Source organism: Carassius auratus, chromosome 7 (genome assembly GCF_003368295.1).
Source record: "Carassius auratus strain Wakin chromosome 7, ASM336829v1, whole genome shotgun sequence".
NCBI lineage: Eukaryota > Metazoa > Chordata > Actinopteri > Cypriniformes > Cyprinidae > Carassius > Carassius auratus.
Window position 1 is genome coordinate 22,948,523 of NC_039249.1, and position 20,209 is coordinate 22,968,731.

General features: G+C 36.7%; 1 protein-coding gene across 3 annotated transcripts; it reads left to right on the forward strand.

The window, feature by feature from the left end:
• Positions 1–4,442: 4,442 nt before the first annotated feature.
• LOC113106255 (excitatory amino acid transporter 2-like) lies at positions 4,443–20,193 on the forward strand. 3 transcript variants are annotated; one of them, XM_026267978.1, is made up of 12 exons: positions 4,443–4,734; positions 6,894–7,033; positions 9,978–10,130; positions 11,077–11,327; positions 11,470–11,605; positions 11,695–11,821; positions 14,869–15,102; positions 15,275–15,469; positions 16,541–16,675; positions 16,943–17,162; positions 17,925–17,978; positions 18,156–18,243. In XM_026267978.1, exons 2-11 carry the CDS (start codon positions 6,904–6,906, stop codon positions 17,940–17,942), a joined length of 1,599 nt encoding a protein of 532 aa, XP_026123763.1. In that variant the 5' UTR covers positions 4,443–4,734; positions 6,894–6,903; the 3' UTR covers positions 17,943–17,978; positions 18,156–18,243. The 3 variants fall into 3 exon arrangements, with proteins under 3 accessions (XP_026123763.1, XP_026123761.1, XP_026123760.1); XM_026267976.1 differs by having other exon boundaries at positions 17,925–20,193; XM_026267975.1 differs by lacking the exon at positions 17,925–17,978 and having other exon boundaries at positions 18,156–20,193.
• Positions 20,194–20,209: the final 16 nt, after the last annotated feature.

Below are 20,209 nucleotides of genomic sequence, written 5' to 3' on the forward strand. Positions count from 1 at the left end.
TGTTCTCTGTTTTCCAAGCTCTTCTGCGATATTGTGAATCTGAAAATCTAGGGTGTAGAAGCTCATCTGTTGCTGCCTATAAACTGCTAGGTAGGATCCTCACCTTATGTTTGTGCATGTGTTTGTGTTTGTGTGTTATGAATGCAGACAATATGTTGGATGTTAATAGTGAAATTGGGTTCAATATGTTTCTTGAAGTTGGGCAAGTCTAGGCAGAGCTGTATGTTTATGTCTATGGTTTCTAGGTTTGTCTGTTTATCTAACTTTGGTTTTCCAAGGTAATCTGTGGAACAGTGATTGATATTGCGCTTTATCCAAAGATTGAACTTTAAAGTCTTTCTCCTTTGGAAATGTGCTTCATTCATACTTATTTGACTCATACTTTGTAAATAGTCTTTAAAAGCAATTACTGAGAATTGTGAAAAGTGTGTTAAAGGATTAAAGCTGTCCTCACAGTAATGACAAACATTGCAGAATTTATTTATGCTGACTAAGCATCACATGTGAAACTACTGCATTGTGGGAGGTTGTGGGAGTGGTTGACTCAACCCTCTGGTTGTGTTCAGATTCCTGTAACACTCCTGGTGTTCGCAGTCAGAAATGACCGGCCTCCAAACAATTGATTATGAATCTCTCATTATGCTATATTATCACCAAATTCTTATATTAAATCTTGTTGTCAACCTGTTTTATTTTTTAATGAATAATTTTCACAATATGAAAAAAAGAGTGCTTTAATGTTTAATCAGGAAGTTTTCTTGGAAATGCTTTTGTTTTGTAAAAAAAACATAGCACAGTCACACACTTGTGGTGTTCCACAGCCACTGAGAGTGAATGGGGAAGAATGAAAGTAAGAGAAACAACTATGCATTAAAGTATACAAACTATAGCGAGTATTACATGCCCTCTCTTTCATCCTACCCTAAATGGCAACCAATATAATTTTGTCAGTCTGACTTTATAACTCTCTCTCTCTCTCTCTCTCTCACACACACACACACTTTAGCCTGCATTGACTCTGCTTCAAAATAATCTTTCTTTCGTGTACATTCTTTTATCACCCCTTCTATAAAAAAAATTTATCATAAAGCTACGGAAGCCTGTTTCTGCCACTGAATAAAAACATTATACTATGTAAATGAGACTTTTTATCTCGTAATTCTGACTTTTTTTCTTGCCACTTGCGACTTTTTGTCTTGCAGTTCTTTTTTTCTCGCAATTGCAAGTTTATAACTAAACATGAGTTTATCTCGCAATTCTTTTTTAAAAGTTACCATAGTGAGATGTTGCAGCTACCTTCTTTTCTTTTTTATTCAAAGATTTTGAATGTCAGATTGATATAATGATATTGGATGCCGTTTAGTGTAGGATGAAATAGAGGGCATGTAATATCCGCAATAGTTTGTATACATTTGTGTGTGTTAGCATGAGTATGCATGCACAGGTCCGAGGCCTTTATGTTTGCAAGCACACATGTACAAATATGAACACTAGATATCTTATTTTCATTCGCTTTCATTGGCAGTAGAACACCACAAGTGTTTGAGTGTGATGGCCACATCTCAAAATCTATTCTATTTTTTCGATAATCAGTTTCACTTGGATGTATGCCACAATATGGACGAAAATTTCCGTGGCTACTTCCATTTCATTGCATCTTATACAATTATGCAATAATAAATCCTGTGGTGCCACACAATCATCATACAATTGCCTCTTTAATATCTGTACAAAAATAACATAAAACAATAACATATCACTTCCTGGGACAATATCAACTACGTATGCCCACATCCACATATTCCTGTAACACTTCTTGTTCAGCTTTATGCTTCTTGTAGCATGTTCAGTGAGATGAATTTATCTTGAAAAGCACTCGTTATTTATTCCCACTGATGCATGATTTATGAGAAACACAGACCCTTGACCTCAGTGACGGTGTCTAGGCTGGTACAGACCTGTCAGTTTTCTTACATCATCCTCCATTAGCTCACTTCTGAAACCGGTGAGTGAAGAAAGTCTACACTTGAGTCTAAAAGAACTGCGTAGTTGGAGACTTGATTATCTGAATCAGTTCCTTGAATCATAATTTATTTTGCCACTTTATTTCAAGGTGTCTTATTACAGTGTAATTATAAATGTAAGTACTGAGAAGTGTTGATTAAGAACATGCAAGCATACTTCTAGGTTTACAGTAAGGCACAGAGTTTGGTTTAGGGTTTGTTGCATGCAGTTATGCAGAATTTACTGTTATTACCATGGTGTGTGTGTGTGTGTGTGTGTGTGTGTATATATATATATATATATATATATATATATATATATATATATATATATATATATATATATATATATATATATATATATATATAGTATTTTTTAACCAAAAGATAATGAACTCAAGGGGTCATTTGATAAATACAGGAAATAATTCATTATACAGATACATGTAAATCATTGAGAACAATTTTTTACGGTGTCCTTAAATTATGCATAATTACATGCAAGTAACCCTAACCATATAGTAACATGTAGTTAATTAATATTACTCAGTACTTATTATTCAGTACTGTATAATGACACTGTAAAAGGGAGACCTTAAAAGTGTTACCAAATTATTTCTTATAAATGATTAACTTTTATTGTGAAGTGGGTTGTGCATGTTTTGCTGTACCTTAGGTTAAATATCCGCATCAGGTGGACAACACGAAGAAAACACACGTGATGCACCACATGCTGGAGTTACTTAACCAAGTGCATGGCCCTTGAGAACTGTAGTAGTTGTAGATAACATTTCCTAATAGGAAAAACGTTCAGTATTTTCACCTGAGAGAGTGTGTGTGTATTTGTGTGTGTGTGTGTGTGTGTGCGTGCGCGCGTGTGAACCATTTCTATGTATGTGGGATTAGAGAGGTTTGGAACAGATTAGTTAATTATAGACACCTGTCTGCTAAGCATGGAGACTGGAGTCAGGTGGATGAGCTTGAAGAGTGTGCTGGACAGCATTCAGCGTGGTGCAGCAGATGTGAGACCATGTGCCTGTGCGTGCACATTCCTTGCATATGCCACTTGCACAAAATCAGTGTTTCATTCTCTGGTAGGACTCTGGAAGACTCACAGATTAAAACAGTATTTATGTCTTCTGTATTTAGTCATCATTTTTTCAGTTTTGATACACTGAAATAAAACCTGGTCTTCTTTAGAATAATATATGCTTGAATAATTCTGTAAAAATACAGAAATATGTAAACATTTATGCCAAAAAAAAAATTCTAAATGACTCTTGTATGACCTTAATTTACAGAAAAACCAACAAACGAATAAAACTGGTAATTGGTAAATCTAATAGTATAATTTTCTTTTCTTGTAGCAAAGCCATGCTACTACTAAAACATTTGTACTTGTAACATACACATATGACAACCATAAAACACTGAAAAAACACAAATTCACACTTTATTTTAAGGTCTAATTCTCAAAATTAAATAAACTCACTTAATAAACTTCTAATTTGCTGCTTATTAATAGTTAGTAAGATAGGTGTTAGGTATAGGCATGCAGAATATGGTCATGCAGAATATGTTCTTTATAAGTACTAATAATCAGTCAATATGTTCATAATAGGCATGCTAATAAGCAACTAGTCAAAGTGAGAATTGGTCCCTATACTAAAGTGTTACCAGTTAAAAGACTGAAATAATATTTCTTTTAAAATCCTCTTTGCAGTGTATAATAGATGGTAAAAAGAAAGCTTCATGATGAATAACAGATTTTTACTGTGGCATTTTTACAGTCTTTTATAGGTAAAATTATGACCAAATCTTTATTTATTTATTAATTTATTTATTTTTTTCAAGTGTACACTCTGATTATTTATTTTAAGAACATTTATGAGCAAGCAGTAGTTTGGGTTTTCATGTCATTAAAAGAGGCTCTCAGAGAAGGCCACTGTTCTCATGCACTACTAATTGTTTGATCTCTTAGCGTCTGTGCTAAGAGGTGATGAGAAACCCCTGTTTGGCCAGAGTCTGCATATGCAAATGAACGGCCATCACAGGTCAAGATTGTGTTTCCCTTAAATAATACAATGTTTAGGCCATAGAAAGAAACACGTAGTCTGTATAAATGTATAACATGCATTTGCACTGGTCATATACTGGTCACAAATGTTTGAATCCGTTTTGCATGAAAGTTGTAGTTTCACAACTAGCCTGAATCTGTATTTCTGGAATCTACCACTCTTTGATTCCATTCACTCGTTTCAGAGCGCATTAGAGAAGATCAGACCTTGGGAGTGAGATGGAAGAGGTGAAACAATGAGAGAGAGAGGACGAGGAGTCTCAAGCATATTAGCTGGTACTTACACATAATCTGGGTGCTAGACTCCTCCTCCGTATTGCCCCACGGAGCCCTTAGCAGCACCTCTTTGCCCATTTCTCTAGTACTAATGGTGGGATAAGATCAATTCAAAGACAGAGGATTGTGCATGGAATCTCCTATGCGTCAATTTGATTGATCTTGCAAGGAAGTGTTGCTGATTGCATCACAGCAATCACTTATTATATTGCTGTTCACCTGGTGCTTGGAGTTTTGACTGACCTTTCTAATGACCTGGACCGGATTTCCTGATGGATAAACTGTAGATTGACAGTGTTTCATTCAGAGCCATTACTATAGCCCATGGCTAGCAAGCTGCTGTGAAACTCTTCCTTTTGAGAATCTGCACTATAACAGGTAAGATGGGTGATAAAAAAAGCCTCTCATGATCTTCTTGCGCACCCTTATTATCATTTAGCAGCTTTTGAATAGCCTGATGAATATTTAAACTTTATCATTACATTCTGTAGGTACTTGCAGCAAATCGAAATTAAATGTCAACAAAGTCTGGAATGCCTGTGCAATATATACATTGAACATGGTTGCTTCACCTAGTTTATTGCCTAAAATTAACTGATTTCTAAAACTATCCAAAGAACAAGCACTTAATCTTCAGACAAGCTCTTGCCGCACACCTCAGACTTCAGGTCAGTGATATGGAGCTAATGTAGTCACTAATGAGATTCAGTTGTTTTTACAGTAAAGGACAATCATTAATCAGAATCAGTAATTGCTGATCTAATCTTTTGGGCTTGTTTTGCATCATTTAAACCAGCCAAATGCTCGTATTTACTATTTGAAAACAAAAAACACATTCGCACATTCTACATACAGGACTCTCAAATATAGTGCAAGCAGTTACTGCTGTGCTCAGTGCCTAAAATCAACCAGTTTGCAGGCTTTTATCTCATTAGGACTGGGGCTGTGTGTTTCAGACAGTCTCTGATTTCCCTGGCATCATTCAGCTTTTTAATCTTGTTCAGATGAGACTGAGTTCACAATGTACACAAACACCAGAGGATCTAAAATCTGTTGTGTTGATTTCCTGAGTATTTTGTTGGTAGTTGTTTTTGTTGCATGTATAGTAAAAAAAAAATTATTTGAGTTTCTTTTATTTTTTTCCGTATAGGTACCTTAATAATTATTGGATAGTGCTGGTCCAAAAATAAAAAAGGGGGTCTTTGAGATATATATCAATTGGCATTCTGTTTCACCACTGCAAGAAAGACATGGACATAATAAAACATACTGCTGCATGCATGTGACTAATTACTGCAAGACTACGGGTTATGTAACCAAACAAGGTTATCTCTGTTGGGGGGGCTTGACTTTTAAGAACCTTTTAATGCAAACTACAGTAAAGCTAAACAACTATCGTGTCATGTGACACTACATGATCGCCTATAGTAGTTGATATACAGTTGTTAAATTAAAGTAAAAAAATAACCACAGGCATGATAAAGTTATGGCATTCCCAGAAAACATATTCCCAGTACTGCAGATGTGATCTGTACACATTATTGACCATCCCTAGACTTCCATAAGATCAGGAAAAACCATTACAATGAAACTAGTTCTATATTTTAGTGCAACATTTAAAGAAATCCACAAAGCCCTTGTACAAATTGTGTGTTATGGTGCTTTTTACCTTGTGGTTATGGTTTTATATCAAATATACCTGGACAGTGTAACGATCGGGACCCAGTGAAACACAGGGAACAAGAAGTCCAATTGCAGTAAAGTTTATTAGGGTAATCCAAAGCGAAGTAAACAAACCAAGGTCAAAACCAGAATCTACCCAAACAAACAAGGAAGGAACAGGAAGGGGAAGGGGAAGGGGAAGGGGAAGGGGAAGGGGAAGGGGAAACAGGAACTCGGAATGCGAGGAAGACTGGGTACGGAAGGAAGGACTCCATGCAGACAACAGGAAAAGTGGTTAATATAGGGAGGCTAATGACTAATAAGTTAAGGCACCTGGTGTAATTAACAGGAGTGCAATTACTGTGATGAAGGGACAAGGCTAGTGGGAATTGTAGTGCCTACGGTGAGGTGCCTAAGGGGAAGTGAGCCCACTAGTGGACACCCAGGGAAACAGAGACAAGACAGCGTGACAGACAGATACTTAGAAGTCAAAACATTTCTCTTTTTGCGTGTTTTGTTCAGTTTAAAAAGTGTATTTGCATTCCAAATACAAATCCATATTGCATTCCAGTGACTTTGATTGCATCTCTGCAAAACATACAGATAAAAATCTTAGATGTAAATGCAAGAATTGAAGATCATATTGTCATTCTGTGTCATTGCATTTTCAGCATATCATGCACAAACATATCTTGGTCACAATCTTGACACCAAGAACGATTTACATTTATGACATGAATGAATGAATTTTTCATAAAGTGGTCATTTTTGGAAGGATGTGAAATGACAATCATAACTAGTACTGCTTGTGTTCCCTAATTATATCATTTATATTGACGTACTTTACTGTATTCTGCACTTCTTCTATCCACCAGTGCCAACAAAATGCAGAAGCAAGTGGAGATCAGAATGCAAGAGAGTCATCTGGACCTTCCTCCACTGCCTGAAGAGTCCATGTGTGGAGGCTTCTGTGACAAAATCATGAAGCATCTGTTACTTACGCTCACAGTTTTTGGCAAGTTAATTCAGCATTTTTGTTTGTTTGTGTTGTACTTTAGTTTGTTTAGGTGAGGGTAGCTTCCACATGTCAATATGCTAATGAAAGAAAGCTTGTTACTGTTGTAATACAATATCCATGTATATGATTATTATAATGACCTAAAAGCTTTTACATGATAATACGACTGTCAGGTACTCGGACTGTCTTTTGTTTGTTTTTCTTCCCATGTGCTCTGCGTGACCCAGTTTCTGTTGATTGTGTTGTTTGGTCAAGGTGTGTCTTAATAATGTACTAGTGTCCTAAGCGTTAGTACTAGTGTAGTCTGTCCATTTGTCCCCTGTCCAGTACTGTATGGCTCAATTAAATTTAATTTTATTTGTATAGTGCTTTTTACGATACAAATCATTGCAACTTTACAGAAAATTAAGTTTCTACAATATTTAATAGTAGCTTATCAGTGGTGACTGTCAGTTTATGTGCTTATGGCAGACATTTTCGGACATTATTAACACCAATTATTATATGGTGCAATCACACTTGTAGCAATATTTGTTAGTTCTGTTTGTTGATTCAGGGTTAGCATCATCTGGGGTCCTCTGAGGGGTCAGCATCATCTCTTCTCAGGTTTTCTGGATCTAGACTGAAGCTTGTGTAAATCCTAGTTACATCTCGTGGCAAAATAGAGAAACAAATAGAGACATAATTAGCGTAGCTGCTGTTCCAACCAAGTAAAATTAATGAGTTTAACCCAAGCTAAAGAATAATAATCTGCATTTGATCAGATATAACTGCAGTCCAAAGTGTGCTGGATTGTAGAAGATTAGTTAGGTACACAGGAACTAAACTATTTAGGGCCTTATAGGTGAGTAATAATATTTTGTTACTGATACAGAACTTCATGAGTATGTGCAAAGTGCAAAGACTGTAGAATTGGGGTAATATGATCATTATTTTCTTGACCTGGTAGCGACTCTAGCCACTGCATTTTGCACCAACTGTAGTCAAATAAAAGATGAAGGACAACCACCTAACAGTGCATTACAATAGTCCAGTCTAGAAGTCCTGAATACATGAACTAGCTTTTCCGTAGCTTGGCAATGTTTCTTAGATAAAAGAATGCTGTTTTTGTAACATGGGAAATATGTTTTTCAAAAGACAAGTTGCTGTCTAATATAACACCCAGATTTTTGACTGTAGATGAAGGCATGTATGAAGTGGCAGAAATTTTGTGTTTTGCAAAGTTTGCTTCTTCAGTATTTGTAGATTATTTTTCCACTTGTTTCTATGGTATACTGAAAAACAATGATAAGCATATCATAAATTATAAAGGCTTTTGTTGGCAAAAAAATATAATAATGAGTCAGTATTTACAGTGTTGACCCTTGTTCCCTTGTTCTTGCCTCATTAGTTCATGAGTTGATCATAATTTGTGGGCTTCTGCTTGTCCACTCGCCAGATCCGAGGAGTTGCCTGATGGCCACAAATCCAAATTTTCAATGTAATGATCTTGAATCCACATCTTTATCACTCTTGCTTTGTGACATGGAGCTCCATCATGCTGGAAAATGCATGGATCATCACCAAATTGTTTATGGATCATTGGAAGAAGTCACTCTTGCAGGAAATTTTGATACCAATCTTTATTCATGGCAGTGTTTTTGGGCAGAATTATGATTTCCCACTTCCTTGGTTGAAAAGCAACCCCACACATGAATGGTCTCAGGATGCGTCACTGTTGGCACGTTACAGGATTCTTGGTAGCGTTCACCATTTCTTTTCATAGATTTTCCAGATGTCCCAAACAGTCGGAAGGGAGCTTCATCATTGAAAATAACTTTGCAACAGTCTTCTTCTGTCCCGTCCTTGTACTTCCTGCAGAATTTCAGTCTGTTTGTGATGTTTTCCTTGGAGAGAAGTGGCTTCTTTGCTGCTCTTCTTGACAGCAGGCCGTTGTCCAAAAGTCTTGGCCTCACTGTGTGCACAGAAGCTTTTACACCAACCTGCTGCCATTCCTGAGCAAACTCTGCACTACTGGAGACATGATTTTAGCTGACTCCTCAGGAGGAGATGGTCCTGGCACTTGCTGGACACTTTGGGACATCCTGAAGACTTCTTCACTGCAGTTGAACATCTCTCCTTGAAGTTCTTGATGATCCGGAAAATCGTTCTTTCACTTGCAGTATTTTTTACAGCAATTTCCTTGCATTTGAGGCCATTTTCTTGCACCGCAATGATGGCTGCACGTTTTTCTTTGGAGGTAACCATTGCTAACAAGAACACAATGATTGGAAGCACTTCTTTCCTCCTTTTATATCAATCAGTTTGCTCTTTTTAGTATGATAGTGGTTTCACCTGACAAGTACTCTTTCACACTTTCACATGTGCTGCTGATATGATTTGTCAATTAATGTTAGCTGGTCATTTTGTGTCCGGATCAAAAAACAGTGAAATTGGTGTAGTTTTTTTCTGAAGAGTAAATTTTCTGGCCAATTAAGCTTTTAGCAATTGTTTAAAATGCATCTGATCATTCTACACAATAATCTAGAAATAATGTAAATGAACAACACAACAGCTTAAGCAGCAAACTCTGCAAAAAACAAAAACTGATATCACTGCCAAAACTTTTGGCCACGACTGTAAATGTGTCACCAGCCTTTCTGTGTTAACCACTGAATGTGTCTTCACCAAAAACTCCTGTCTTTGTTCTCCTTGCTCCGACACAGTAGTATGGTGACAGCCATTCTTTAACAGCAAATATTTATGCCTAAAGAGGTGTTTATATATATATATATATATATATATATATATATATATACAGAATCTACTACACACTGGTATTTTTATAGGCATATTCTGTTCTGTTATTGTTATACCTCACAAAAGGTTCAGTATTATTTCTCAGTGAAATATCCTATTCCTGTACCCCGATGTTCACTGTGATTCTCTGTCTCTGTTCCAGGTGTGATCACTGGTTCAGTAGCTGGTATTCTGCTGCGTTACGCATCACCACTCCCCGCTGATGTTATAATGGTCATTGCCTTCCCGGGTGACATTCTCATGAGGATGTTAAAAATGGTGATTTTGCCTCTGATCATCTCAAGTTTGATCACAGGTAATATTATAAGCTTTGCTAAAACATCTCCAAACAATGCTGTTAGCTCAAAACAATAACACGTGTTTTGCTTCAACAGTCAGACAAAAAAAAAAAAAATAGTTCAATTCGATTCAAGATTATTTGTATAGCGATTTTCATGAAACAAATCAGTGCAAAGCAGCTTTACATTATATTTAGTAGTAGGCTAGTAGTGGTGGCTATGGCTGTAATGTACAGTAAGAATCATGCAGTTAGTTACAAATTACATGTAATGAAACAGATGGTGAGCACTATTAACTAGTATGATTCTATGTTGCGATTAAACTTTGTGATTAAACAAAATGTGGTCGTTTTATATGTTGTTCCAAGGTTAGCATCTTCTGAAGTCTTCTGGCGGCTTGGTATCATCTCTTCTCAGGGATTCGGTCATCTCAGATCTTAGTAAGGGTTGGATCCAGACTGAAGCTTGTGTAATTCCTAGTGGCAGAAACAGAGGAGCAAACAGAGACAAAATAAATAAAATAAAATAAAATCAGATGCAGAAATAACACCTGCAATGACCTCAAAATCTAAATTATAATCAGTGGTAGCTGTGGGATAACTACAGGAATAGTCATTTTGTAATGATTAAGCCATTGTTTGTCCTCTTAACCTTTTCTTTGTTATCCAGTATAAGATAAAAAAGGATGCCTTTCAAATTTAGGGTGGATCAGTTTCAGCACCTCATCAGCCGAACATGTCTAAACATGTTACCAAAAAAGAATAGCAATTTGAAATTCAAAACGTTCCAGATTCATTACTCATTCAGTAATCACAGCGATAATTATTATAACTCAACCCTGAGAAATAACTTTTGTGTGTAACTTTCAGTGCACAGTCATAGTTTGAAAAATAAAGAGTAATGCTGTCTTTAAAAATGCAATGATATTTAATGTAGTTGCAATTCTGTTCTTTATTTTTTTAGGATTAGCAGGGTTGGATGCCAAGTCCAGTGGTCGTCTGGGCACAAGGGCCATGGTGTATTACATGTCTACCACCATCATCGCAGCTGTGTTGGGAGTTATCTTGGTGCTCCTCATCCACCCTGGTAACCCCAAACTGAAGGCAAACTTGGGCGAAGGCAAAAAGAACGACGAAGTGTCCAGTTTAGATGCCTTCTTTGATCTCATCAGAAATCTCTTTCCAGAAAATCTCGTTCAGGCTTGTTTTCAGCAGGTGTGTATGTCCAACGTGCTTTTGATTTCAGATAATTTCATCTATTCAGTCTCAACCATAATTCATGTTGATCTTTCATCTGTTAATTTTTAATAGTCTTTCATTAGTATTTCATTAACAGTTCTTATATCTCTTTATGTAGATCCAGACTGTTACTAACAAGGTAGAAGTAGCTCCTCCTCCAAATCCATCCCGGTTTGGACGAAATGCTACTAAGGGAGCAGCAAAATATGTAATCAAGAAGTCTCTTCAATTTAAGAGTGGCATGAATGTTTTAGGTAATACATGGTTTTGATCACAAAGTATATGCATAAAGCATTGTTAAAGCATGTTTAAATTAACATGGTGGCAATGTGTGTCTCTGTAGGTCTCATTGGGTTCTTTGTGGCGTTTGGGATTTGCATGGGAAAGATGGGAGAAAGGGCCAAGCTGATGCTTGAGTTCTTTAACGTTCTCAACGAGATCGTTATGAGGCTTGTTGGCGCAATCATGTGGTCAGCTGTTATTATTGATTATTTAATGAACAGAGTAAAGTTTTCATGATTTCCATTCACAGTGTTAAGTAACAGGGCCGTGCACAGGAGGGGTTTCCCGGTGGCTAGAGCCACTGCCCATTTTCCCTCATCGGCTGAGGTGCCCCTCTCACCAATCCCCTTCAGAGGCAGACAGTATTGAAGTATTTTTACACTTCTGAAAAATAAATAAAAAAAGCCAAAAAAGACAGATAGAGAAAGAACGAAAGGGAGGCTGCTAAAAGGCTACGGCCATGATGCCTTCCATTCCCTCAATGTGTTTCTCCTTTTCACAGTCTGTCACAAATTATGGGTGGTTCCAAAATATATGGTCACATGACAGTAAAAGTGTATAGTTGACAAGGGGGTGGATCAACTTGCCCACTGGCTCAACTTACCCCACTCTCACCTACCTTCCATTGAAGTGAGGGAGAGCCCACTCTTATCAAAACATCTACAATAAAGTCAATTAATATAGAGTTTGCGGTCTTCTCTTTGAACAAGCACCCCACCCCCCTTGGGCCACTGCCCTTCAAAATGTCTGTGCACAGCCCTGGTTAGTAACCTGTTTTTTTATTATTTGTTAACTGTGACAAATCTAAAATATGTATACTACACTAAGGTTTGGGGTCGGTAAGAAAATATTTTTCAAAAGACTGCTTACAGGACACAGGATTGGATCCTGTCCAACTCCCCCCAGAAAATAAAATAAAAAATATATACAAAAAAAAAAAAACACTGTCCTGTCCCAATGCCATGAAAAAACACAGGGAAATTCACATCCTATCCCAATCCCAGAGGAACAACTCCCACTCCGGTGTTGTGTTTTTTTGGCTGGAATCTGTCAGTTATGGTAAAAATACAGTACAGTTCACATACTTTAGATAAATAAAATCCCAAATGTATTTTTTTTATTTTATTGAACTGGAAGCCAGCTTTGCTTTTCTTTCTCATTTGATAGTAGACATTTCACTCTCTATAAATATATTTATCATAAATGGCATTTCAAAGTTTCCCGCTTAAGTTCACATGACCAAGCCAGCAGCATCCAAATGCATCCTTGCTTTAATTTTACAGAAGCACAACATTTTGTTGTTATGCTGAGTGCACACAAATAAACATAGAATTTTTACAGATTAAAAAAATAGTTCACCCAAAAATGAAAATTTTATGTTTATCTGATTTCCCCCGGGGCATCCTGTCAGGGATCTAGGAAGGAGGACCCAATTGCAGTGTGAGATAACAAGGGTTTATTGACTTAACAGACTGATACAATAGGGTAGTGAAGTTCACAATAGATACCACAACAGGAACACAGTAAACGGACACTGAGACAGCTTCAGAAAACAACTGGCAAAATACTTTGGCAACAGACCAGGCTGATGGAGAAGACCACACAAGGACCAAGACTAGGACATGGAACTACAAGAACTAGACAAGGAAAGGGCACAAGACCAATTAGGCAGGCAGACACAGACACATATTTATCCACAGTCAGTGACAGTGACAGTGACAGTGACAGTGACAGTGACAGTGACAGTGACAGAGGGGGTGAGAATGACCATGAACCAGCAAACACAAAAGAGTAAGGGGCGCTATAAATAGGGAGGAAAATACATGTGGGACAGGTGAGCACAATTAGACTAAGCAGGCTAACAAGAGGGCATGGTAAAGAGGAAACAAGGAGGAGGGGCTAAGGAAGCACATGGACAGGGAAAACAAGGCCATGTGCTAAAACAAGATGTAGATGACTTTTCTTCAGTAGAACACAAACTGAGATTTTTAAATGTTGCAGTCGGTCAGTCATATAATGTAAGTGAATGGGAATCACGGCTTTGAGAGGAAAAATAACATACACAAACAAAACCAAATTAAACCCTGTGGCTCGTGACGATACACTGATGTGTAAAGACACAAAACGATCGGCCTGTGCAAGAGTATTTATATCGAGGGAAGAGGTTTTTACCTCTGACCTGAGTGCATTTGCATTTTCTTTATTCTTCTTGCTTAACAGCAGATCACAGACTTATAAGTGCATTACTGCCACTTATCTCTCAAATGGACCATTTATTCTCTATCTTCAATCTCAGTTAGGAGTGTCAATGGTCCATTTGAGAGATATGTGGCAGTAAAGCAAGCGATCTGCCGCAAAGCAAGAAGAAGAAGACATGTCACGCACCTGCTGAAGAAGAAGGAATGCAGGACAGTTCAGGCATTGCGTTGAATCAGAGGTAAAAAAATAATACAATTACTGTACAGTTTCTTGCTCAGACCGATCGTTTTGTGTCTTTACACATCAATGTATCCTCACGAGCCACAGGGTTTAATTTGGTTTTGTTTGTGTATGTTTTTTTGACTCTCAATCCGTGATTCCCATCCACTTACATTATATGACTAAAATAATGTAACGGTTTGAGTTAAAAATCTTTGTTTGTGTTCTACTAAAGAAACAATGTCACCTACATATTGGATGCCCTGGGGGTAAGCAAATAAACATAAAAATTGTATATATTAAAATCACTTTAACATTTGATTGTCCAGCCCAATGTACTACATTACCACATAGACCAGCTGTTAACGATCTATCCTTCTGTGCATGTCATTCACCAAAGCAAATAGGAGGAGAGCATAAAGAGACAGGGCAATTAGAATTGAGTTCAAAATTAAAATAAGCAGTTTATAGTTATATTTAAAGTTATATTTGTGTATAAAGTTGGGTATCAGAGTGTTAATTGATTCTCGGTCCCGCCCACTCCCACTGACATTTTTTCCTGTCCCTTCCCAATGGTGTGATCAACAGTTATCTTGTTTCCCATCCTGCGGGGATTCCCGACAAAATGTCAGCCTCTAGCTCGCCACGGTATTATTATAATTATTATTATTCCGCCTATTACTGTCACTTACTGAACCCAAACTTTTGAACAGTAGTGTAATGATGGTGACTTTAACAGTTTAACTGCCTTTAACTGTACTGAACTGTCTGATTAACCTGTTAGTTGACATTGCTGCATGTTTCTGTTTTGTAACAGGTATTCCCCCATTGGTATTGCATGTCTGATCTGTGGGAAGATTATTTCAATTAATGATTTGGAAATGGTGGCCAAGCAGCTGGGAATGTACATGGTCACTGTTATCATTGGACTTATTATTCACGGAGCCATGTTCCTTCCCTTAATATATTTTGTTATTGTTCGGAAAAACCCATTCACATTCTTCATGGGAATCTTTCAGGCATGGGTCACTGCTTTAGGAACAGCTTCGAGGTAAAAAAAAACCCAACAATAATTGTACCTTGATTTTTGTAAACCTTTGAGAATTAGGACACATACTGAGTTAAATAATGGGAAGGCGATGATTTAATTTGGCTTTTTTGGAAGTTGAGTTATGAATAATGACAAGAATGGGTTCTAAAATCTTGATATGTGTCTTTTGCAGTGCTGGGACATTACCTGTTACTTTCCGCTGTCTGGAGGAAAATCTGGGCATTGACAAGAGAGTGACTCGATTTGTGTTACCTGTTGGAGCAACGATCAACATGGATGGTACAGCACTTTATGAGGCAGTAGCAGCCATCTTTATTGCACAGATGAATGGAATAGAACTCGATCCTGGTCAGATCGTGACAGTCAGGTAAGACAAGTGACTGGAAAGAGAAATTAATATAAACTTCAAAACATTTTATTCGGATGGCATTACCTGCTGATTCACCGGGCGGCAGCTGCCTTTTAAAATTAAAGGAAGAGTTTACCATAAAATGTTAATTCAGTAATTATTTCATCATCCTCACATTGTTCCAAACTTGTTTAGTGCTATTTTTTTCTGTTTAATAAAAAACAGAAGAATCTTTACACAGTTTATGCCACACAGTGACAGTTCATAGTGATCATGTCTTCAAGCTATTATGATGATATCAAAAAAGCACTAGAGAAGAAGTCAAGTAAGAAGTCTAGTAAATTGTGCTGTATACTGGGTACATCTGGATCACTGAATCAAGATAGAGCAGTACAATCTGATTTATGAAATCTATAAACTGGTTTATGGAAAAGTGATTTCTTTTATGAATTGGACAGATCTGACAGTCAAGTTCAGCTCTTTAACTCAGTGGATCAGGTAGCAGCTGCTAACAACTGATTAGTGTGAATGAATATCAGTAAACATTAAACATTTTTTCCATCTACATTTTGAGACAACAAAATGCTACTATTTCATTTCCTTCAACCTCAGTGCTTTTAAGTTTAACAGAAAAGTGTTTGTTTTCCATCAGTAAAAAAATGCAGTTTGTTTCATAAGAGTGGTTCTCTTTTTTGTCTGAATTTTCAGTAAATATCTGTACACAAAGATTTAAACCTCAGTGTGTCTGTCATATAAAACTGTCATATTGTTTTAGAAGAATTGAAAATATAGAATTATTTCTAGCTCGATAGAAATGGTCACTATAAACTGTTTATACTCTTTGAAAGTTATCTTTCTCATTTCTACAGAAAAACCAAATGGATTTGGACCGAGATTAGGGTAAATAAATAATGAGAAAGGAAAACTAGCGAAAACTAGCAAAACTATTCAGAACTACTATTGTTTGAAACAAAATATTGATAAAATCACATTACACCATTTAAAAGGAAGAATGAGAGTCATATGATGTATTATTCTTAAATTTGGCAGCTAATCTTATCCAATCAAATAATTACGTTTTGTTTGTAGCCTTACAGCGACTCTCGCTAGCGTAGGAGCTGCCAGTATTCCCAGTGCTGGTCTGGTGACGATGCTTCTGATCTTGACAGCTGTGGGACTACCGACTCAAGACATCAGTTTACTGGTAGCAGTCGACTGGCTACTGTAAGTTAAACCAATCTTTCTCTCTGCTCATATAGTGGTACAAACATTCTCATGAAATACTTGTCAGTCAAGGATTCAATAAATAGAGCTATATTAGATGATTGAGATATGATATGTAAATTATCTCTGCTTTAGTTGTTAAAGTGAAGCTCATGGAACGTTTATCCATTTGCTTTGCATGTAAGAACAAGCCCTTATGGCATTTAGAGTTGTTTAGCCTTGAGAGATGTGGCACCTTTCATTGTTTCTTTCTGCTTTATCAAACAGGGACCGTTTCCGAACATCCGTCAATGTCGTTGGTGACTCATACGGTGCTGGAATCGTGTACCACCTCTCCAAAGATGAGCTCGACATGTTTGATGCACAGCAGATAAGGCCAGATGACTTTGAGATGGCCAAGAAACAATCCTTCTTTGAGAATAACACTAACAACGGTGTATATGCATCTCACAACTCCTATCAGCCGGTCCAAATAGATGACTGCAAGGTACATTTTACTCTCACAGACATAGAAACCTGTATGTAGATGCTTTTATTTATTTCCCCGACATTGTATGTACCATTGTGATATTTTTTTATTTGATTTTTTTGACACTTTTTGTATTTTTTGGTCATCCCTGATGTGAATGCATAAGATGTTAAACAGAATGAAGGAATAATTTAAAAAACTTTATTTATTTGTTCTAGTACTTGGTGAAATAGCAGTTTTGTATAGACTTTGTATATCCATATCAGTATTTGGACATCATCAATTTGGCACTTATACACATGCACAGTAAATCCTTCAAATGTTTGTATAGTACTAATGCCAAGATGCCTTTGGCTGCACTCTCTCTCTCTCTCTCTCTCTCAAAAAAAAAAAAAAATTCTGAAAGTTTAACAAAGCAGTGCATTAAGGCACACCTCAATTTTGCCATCTAGATTTTGAAATGACGGCTGCTATTTCATTTATTTCAACTTCAGTGTTTTTAAGCTTCACAAAAAAGTGTTTGTTTTCCATCATTAAGAGAACTGCAGTTGTTTTCTTTCTTTTTTATAAGTTTTAAGCCTCTTTTTGACCCAGTGTTTCACAAATGCATAGGTCTGTGTGGTAGCACGCGTGGCTCTTTTTCACATCCCCTTTAGAAGATTAGATTTGGGCAGAGATTCACTCTAATTAGTAAAAAAAATATTAATAATAATAATTAAAATACAAAGTTTGTATTTACAATATATAACATTTCAAATGATTTTCTCTATCTGTATTCAGTCTTTCAGCATTCTGTAAGGAATCCCGCTGCAGCTAATTATTATCTGTCTTGTGGTGGGTACATTTCTGTGAATTTGGATATCAATTGTGCTGTTAAAATGTCAAAGTACCTGGATTCTCTGCTCCAAACCATAAATGGTAAAAACTGCTAACCATAAAAGTTAGCAGCGTTTAATGCATTTTGACTGTGCCTTGGTAAAACAATTAGTTGTCCCTGATAATTGCTTTCAGGTAACCTTGGCCTCAAATGGCTCCCCTGCGGAGTTCTCACTTGTTGAGGAGGAACCATGGATACACGCGTAACACAGCACACAGATCCAGCTCCGCCTTATCCTGAGTCCCACAATCTTATCCTTTCTGGTGAAAACCAAATGCTAATTTTGTACATATAAACAGTCAGAAGTTACCACAGAAAGTTTCATATGCACAAGCAATGAGTTTTATGACAGCATCAGTACATTTGATACACAAAGGGATGAGAACGTATCTCAAAGTAGCGGGTGGTTCAGGTCAGGCTGCATATTATTTACACTCAAGGATTACAATAGTTATTATTCTAGGCCTTGGGTTTGAGTATCAGTCTGAAACCTGCTGCCTTAAGGCTACCACATAGAAGGATAGCAGTGGTTTGTCCAGCCACAGAATGACCCTAGAGCACTACTAGTGGCAGGAGGAGAGAAGTGCAGCTTGTTTGCTGAAGATACCTTTGACTGGCTCGGCTTACGTGGATTAACCCTTGGTGGCAGCACCCCAGATCAGCCTCTTATAAGAGCTTACCAGTGTTCTTAGAGGTTCTGAAATAGTGGTTTGCGTCCAAATGCTGCCACTTATATTTAGACGCTGCCCGACGTAAATTCCACATCAGCAATTACAGAGCAATCAGACATGAAGAATGACACTGAGTCGCTTGACGTTATCCGCAAGGACATTTAAATATCCTGCATAGTGGACTGAATAGTTTTCATTCAAACAAGTCTCCATGTGTGTTTATGTTTGAGGAAAGGGACTTGTAGGTTTTGTATGTATCTGTGTGCTTTGTTAAGTTGTTGATTTATTTATTTATTTATTTGCTAAGTTACAAACTTGCCTTGAAGATATCAACTTCAAACTGCAGACGGAAGACTTTATGACATTAATATGAAATGCAACCCCATTTTCTTGGATCTTAGACCATTAATAGTGTTTGATTCTCTGAGGAGAATTCTTGGAAACTCAGATAATTAAGTCCAGTTGAATGGATACTGTATTCACACTGATAAGAGAGTCCCTCAGGTTATTTGGTGCTCAGGTTACATGTTAGCATGTAAAAGAAAAAAGATGACCGAAATGAGATCTATCATTAAATCTGCGCCATTTATTTGGTAGTCTGTAATAGCAAAATGATCAGCATTCCTCTTTTGCACCAGAATCTTAAAATGTTCTAATTAAAGTGCCTCCTTGCACTTTCTGTACATATATATATATATATATAAATACACATATGTATGCTGTCATATTTTAGATGTATTTTTCATGCAAATTAAAGTGTAGTATCAATTTTATGACTTTTGCCTATTGTTTTATAAAACAGTGGCAATTCATGTATTCAATACTGATGCAGTATTCAGTATATTACTAAGTAGATTAGAGCGTAACAGGTTGTCTTAAGTAGTTATTGCTCTCATATACTGTACAAGTCACATGGAACAGGATGAGTAAAATTTATGTATATGAATGTAAGCATATTTTTCACTGTTACAATTCATGGTGATATTGTGTCTAAAATATTGTGTATTGTTAAACATTTTGGTAGGAATAATGACACTAGGGTGAAAAAGTCAAATTACTAATCATTATAAACCAGGCTTGCTACAGATTTAACAGCCTTATAGAGAACTTGAGTATGTATTTTGAGGAAATGATACACAACCTAGAGACAGTATCTATAATGTAAAAGTGTGCACTGTTGAAATATCTGTTCAGGCAGGAACTGACACGGTACAGTGATGTATGTTAACAAATATTGTATGACAAACCTGCTCTTTTTATTTGTGCAGCCCTGTTCGGTTTCAAAAACATTGTATTACTTGTCTACCAAACTTGATTTTGCATCCGTGTCTTTTTCCTCTATTTTTCTATGAAACACCTGTAACAAATTGTAAATAAAGGCAATGCTTCTTGTCTCACTGGTCTCTCTCTCTCTCTTTCTTTCTTTCTTTCTTTCTCAAAGTCTTTATAGGTAGTGATGCTAAATAAAGATTTTTAAAAAATATATGTTGTAATCACAACATTAAGTTATATTTATC